Raw genomic sequence first — 6,000 nt, forward strand, 5'->3', positions numbered from 1 at the left:
CGACCGACTCCTTATATTTACAAAGATTGGACAAAAGATTATTAGCAAAAACATTAATTTTTTTGAAAAAAAACAATAAAATACACAAAATAATAAAATGAAAAAAAATTTAAAATGAATAATAACCCAAAACAACAACAACAATAATAATAATAATTACGATTAGTACCCCACATTAAATGGATATAAGTGGATGATGTGGCTAAATGAAATGTTTTCATTGGTTTGTTGATTAGGGTTTAGATAACCAATTCCACAACTATCTAGGATTTATATATATAGATAATGTTTGAGGACTAAGGTGTTATAATAACATTGTGAAAATATTTCTATAGTTCTGGAAAAATAAAATAAAACTTTGGTGTAAGTGTGTTATACAGCACAATCAAGATGCAGTTACTTGTCATCTTCTCGAGTTAAGGTACATATTATATATGTCTCATTTTGATTGTGATGCATCATTGCATAATTGATACCACTTTTGAAGATATGTGGTTTATTTTTTTTCCTTCTGCATGTTCATATACAAACCTTATATTTAGCCAAAATTAATGGAAAGTGAAAGTTCATCATGGTCCCCTAAATCGTTGTTCATGCTACTTTAACATTTATGTTTTTTAATACTGAGAAAAAATAATTTATTAGTAATAAGATGAGTACTGTTTTCTAATAACAAGTTGTTATAATGGTTGTCTTCAAAAAAGAAAAAAAAATTGTCCATAATATGGATTATAGTTGTCTTAGGGACTCTGAAAGGAAATCGGTGTATTTTGCCGATTAAAAAAAAACATATATAAGCAAAATTTAAAAGTATTACCCCAACATAGGTGAAGTTTAAATGCTGGACTTGTCCATGATATGGATTATAGTTGTCTTAGGGACTCTGAAAGGGCCGGTTTTGGCGATTTGATTAAGAAAGGGGATGGTAATTAGATTATTGGCTTTAGATCATTTTTGGGTGTTACGATATGTTATGATTCTCTCATTATAATAATTTATATTGTAATTAAGTTAGGATCATTAGTCTTTATGTATATTTATTTTCTTTGTTTCTTTGTCTCTAATCCTATAATATAAATAGGAGTTTTTACTTGTACTTGAAACACACAATGAATATACAAACATTTTATATATCTTCCTGAGTTTCTACATGGTATCAGAGCTTAGGTTTCTTTTTGGCTCACCCCTTTTATTATTTCCAGAGTATTCCATTTTTTTTTCCGCCGTTGCTACACCTACACGGGCTACACTCATATTTGCTTAAGTGTTGTTTTTGTTATATAATGGAGAGATACTGTGGTTGTTGCCGTAATTATGGACATTCATTTTTTGATTGTCCTATGGTTGAATGTCATAACTGCATGAAAAAAGGTCATATGGCTTCAAATTGTTGTCGATATTGCAAGACAGCCGGACACTTGATTCAAAATTGTCCCACTCGTCCTCCACGATCTAATCAGAATAAAAATCAACATCGTCACAACTCTTCCAGGTCTGTAATTACAACTGATGCTGCTGCCAATGGATTTCTAGAATCTTCTCAATCTGCTTTGTCTATCACAAATATTCAGTCTCTTCTTAGACAACTTCTTCCTTCCGGTAATACTCCCGCCGCTCTTTCCACCACACCAGGTAATTCCAAATGGTATTTTGATTCTGCCTGTTGTAACCACATGACATCTGCATCTCATTTATTTGATTCCTTATCTAAAAATGACATTTCCCGTTCTATTCACACTGCTGATGGATCCCTTATGCATGTAAGCCACACAGGTTCTATATCCCTATCTAATCTAAGCTTACCTAATACATACCTTATTCCTAAACTAAATTTTAATCTTATATCTATTGGTCAATTATGTGATCTTGGTTATGATATTACCTTCTCTTCCTCTGGATGTCGTGTGCAGGATCCACGGACTGGACAACTCATAGGGACTGGACGTAAGATCGGAAGGTTATATGAGCTCATTGAACTACATGTTCCTCTAGAGTCTAGCATTTGTGCGGCTTCCACAGACTCTTCCATTCAACTTTGGAATCGTCGTCTTGCCCATAGTTCTATTGGTAAATTGCGTCCTCTAGTGTCTCAAGGTTATTTAGGATCTGTCATTAATGAGTCTTTTGATTGTTCTGCTTGTCAAACTGCTAAACAACCAGCCTTATCTTTTAATAAAAGTACTTCGATTTCAGCTTCAACATTTGATCTCGTGCACTCTGATATTTGGGGTCCTGCTCCCACACCTACTATGGGAGGTTCCCGGTATTTTGTTATATTTATTGATGATTATTCTCGTTTTACATGGATATATATGATGAAAAATAGGCATGAACTTTCTCAAATTTACATCAATTTTGCCAAAATGATTCAAACACAATTTTCAAAAGTCATTAAAGTTTTTCGACGAGATAATGCCATGGAATATCGTGATTCTAAACTCTTGTCTTTTCTTCACGAGCAGGGAACCTTGTCTGAATTTTCATGTCCATATACATCTCAACAAAATGGTCGTGCTGAGAGAAAGCATCGTCACATTCTTGACTCAGTTCGTGCTATGCTTATCTCAGCCTCTTGTCCAGAACGCGCTTGGGGTGAAGCTGCTCTTACAGCTGTCCATATAATAAATCGTCTCCCTTCCTCTGTCATTGGCAATGTCTCTCCTTTTGAGCGTCTTTATCTCACTACACCAGATTATAAATCACTAAAGGTGTTTGGTTGTGCTTGTTTTGTCCTCCTTCAGCCCCATGAATATACTAAACTTGAGCCTCGTGCTCGTCTATGTTGTTTTCTTGGTTATGGGACTGAACACAAAGGTTATCGATGTTGAGACCCAATCTCCCAACGCATTCGTACCTCTCGTCATGTTGTCTTTTGGGAACATATAATGTTCTCTTCCTTGTCAAAGTTTAAGTCAATCCCTTCTACTTCAACTCCTCTCTTTACTAACCCCGATGTCGATTATTTTCCTAGTGACACAATTGCAGGTTCTGAGACGCATGTTGGTTCATCTAGTGAGCTTCCAACGCCTTCCGATATTCCATCCACTTCTAGTGATGATGTTTCGTCTGTTGATCCTGCACCGCCAACTATTGAGCTTCCTCCACGGGTAAGAAATCCACCTCCCTACCTTCGTGATAATTACCATTGTTATTCCACTATTCTTCAACATCATGAACCACAATCCTATAAGGAAGCATCTGCAGATCCTCATTGGCAGCAAGCTATGCAGGAAGAATTACAGGCATTAGAGAAAACTCACACGTGGGACCTTGTTGATCCTCCTTCTGATAAGACTCTTGTAGGATGTAAGTGGGTTTATAAAATAAAGACTCTCTCTGATGGATCTATCGAGCGTTATAAAGCTCGTCTTGTGGCAAAAGGGTTCACTCAAGAGTATGGTATTGATTATGAAGAAACATTTGCCCCTGTTGCACGCATCACATCAGTTCGAACTCTTCTTGCCATTGCTGCTACTTGCAAATGGAGGCTCACTCAAATGGATGTCAAAAATGCTTTTCTCAATGGCGAGTTAGAAGAAGAGGTTTACATGCGTCCTCCTCCAGGTTATACTTGTCAGGAAAACAAAGTGTGTCGCCTTCGTAAGGCTCTCTATGGTCTCAAACAAGCACCTAGAGCTTGGTTCTCTAAATTTCACAAGACTATCACCAAGTTGAATTTCTCCTCAAGTGCTCATGACTCTGCTCTTTTTACTCGAAAAACTGACAATGGTACTGTTGTCTTGCTTCTTTATGTCGATGACATGATTATCACCGGCGATGACTCTGTTGGAATTGAAGAGCTCAAGCAATTCTTGTGTCAACATTTTGAGATGAAGGATCTTGGACCATTAAGTTACTTTTTGGGGATTGAAGTATTAACTTCCAGTGATGACTTGTTTCTCTCACAAGCCAAGTATGCTTCCGATCTTATCTCTCGAGCTGGTCTCACTGATTGTAAAATTGAACATACTCCTCTTGAACCCAATGTTCGATTTACTCCTCAAGATGGTACTTTACTTAATGATGCTACTCTTTATCGGCAACTTGTAGGTAGTCTGATATACCTCACAGTTACTCGGCCGGATATTTCATATGCTGTTCATCTTGTGAGCCAATTTATGTCTGCTCCACGTACCACACATTATGCTGCTGTCCTCCGGATCATTCGATATATCAAAGGTACCTTATTTTATGGTCTTCATTACTCAGCTACATCCCCATTGATTCTTAGAGCCTACTCTGATGCTGATTGGGCTGGTGATCCTAGTGATCGTCGTTCCACCACTGGTTTTTGTATTTTTCTTGGAGATTCTCTTATATCTTGGCGTAGCAAGAAACAAACTTTGACAGCCCGCTCTAGCACTGAAGCTGAATATCGTGCTCTTGCTGATACTACTTCTGAGATATTATGGCTTCGTTGGCTTCTTTCTGATTTAGAGACATTTCAACCTTCACCGACAGATCTTTATTGTGATAATCGAAGTGCCATTCAAATTGCTCACAATGATGTTTTCCATGAGCGAACAAAACATATTGAAATTGATTGTCACTTTATCCGCCAACATCTTCTCCGTGGTGAACTTCATCTTATATCTATCGGCACTCTAGATCAACCTGCTGATTTGTTCACAAAACCTCATTCTCCAGGTCGCTTCCGCACTTTATTGTCCAAACTCAAGTTGTTTACAGCTCCACCCACTTGAGTTTGAGGGGGGATGTTATGATTCTCTCATTATAATAATTTATATTGTAATTAAGTTAGGATCATTAGTCTTTATGTATATTTATTTTCTTTGTTTCTTTGTCTCTAATCCTATAATATAAATAGGAGTTTTTACTTGTACTTGAAACACACAATGAATATACAAACATTTTATATATCTTCCTGAGTTTCTACATTGGGTATCTCCAATATAATACTTTAGTCCTATGTGGCTTTAAGGTTGCTAGCTAGGGATTGCGGTTAGAGTCGCATTTAGGGTCCGTTTGTTACAGATTAAAAAAATAGTGATTTTGATGTTAAATAATTTAGACATTAGTTTTTAGAGATTTTTATTAAAGTTGAATTTATTTTGTGTTTGTTTATTATAATAAAAATCACTTTTTTTAAATAAAATAATTTTTAGTTTGTTTGGATACAACTTATAAAAGTGATTTTTTTAATTACAAATAATTTTCTTCTTTTAACATTTATTTTCTCTCTCCTCTAAAAAAATCTATTATTTTATAAGCTACTCTTAGTAGCTTCTCATTTTTAGCTGTTTTCTGATTATTTTTAGCTTCTGATTATTTTTAAAATCTATAACAAACATATGCAAAACAATTAAAAGTGATTATTTTTATAAAAAAATTGATTTTTTTCTAAAATAAGCTATAACAAACGTTTTGTAATTACTCTGATTCTCAATCTGAATGTGGTTGATGTAATTTTCAAGGATTTTAATTCTTTCCATTGTTATGCGACGATTATATCAAGCATCAAGGACCTTCTTCGGTTGGACTAGGAAGTCCACCTTTCCCATTCTTTTAGGAAAGGTAATTCTAATGCTGATTTTTTGGCAAAGTTAGAATCGACTAATGATGAGAAATTGACTTTATGGGAATCTCCGCCCGCAGAGATGGAGAGTATCCTTTTGCCTGATGCTTTACGGATGTCTCGCCCTCGTTCTTGCTCTCGTTTCCCTTTGCTTTTTTTTTTTGCTTGTACCAAAAAAAAGAAAAGTGAAGTTTAAATGACAATGTCTAATATGTACAAGTGACATAAATTATTTACCGTAAAAAACTTATTTTTATCATTAGATTAATAAATTTGACCATTAAATATTTCACTTGTGCACCAAAAACTTGGTCGGTTTCGATTTCGGGTATATGAGTAACCCTACATTTCTTCTCCAAATTACTCTTATTTAATAAGATGAATAGTCATCATCAAACAAGGAAAAAAAGTATACATACGACAGTTATCCAATGTAGAATTAAAAATATGTGCATATTGCATCA

The 6,000-nt window shown here is 35.2% G+C and overlaps 1 protein-coding gene across 1 annotated transcript; it reads left to right on the forward strand.

Moving 5' to 3' along the window:
• Nucleotides 1–1,324: 1,324 nt before the first annotated feature.
• On the forward strand, nt 1,325–2,011 carry LOC123919743. The gene is made up of 2 exons (XM_045971733.1): nt 1,325–1,632; nt 1,911–2,011. Exons 1-2 carry the CDS (start codon nt 1,341–1,343, stop codon nt 1,946–1,948), a joined length of 330 nt encoding a protein of 109 aa, XP_045827689.1. The 5' UTR covers nt 1,325–1,340; the 3' UTR covers nt 1,949–2,011.
• The last annotated feature ends 3,989 nt before the right edge of the window (nt 2,012–6,000 follow it).

This window comes from Trifolium pratense, linkage group LG1 (assembly GCF_020283565.1).
Source record: "Trifolium pratense cultivar HEN17-A07 linkage group LG1, ARS_RC_1.1, whole genome shotgun sequence".
NCBI classification, from domain to species: domain Eukaryota; kingdom Viridiplantae; phylum Streptophyta; class Magnoliopsida; order Fabales; family Fabaceae; genus Trifolium; species Trifolium pratense.

Coding starts and splice junctions, on each gene's coding strand:
- LOC123919743 (XM_045971733.1), top strand. CDS start 1,341: ATGGTTGAATGTCATAACTGCATGAAAAAAGGTCATATGGCTTCAAAT. Junction 1,633..1,910: donor CGCTCTTTCCACCACACCAG/GTAATTCCAAAT, acceptor TGTCGTGTGCAG/GATCCACGGACTGGACAACT.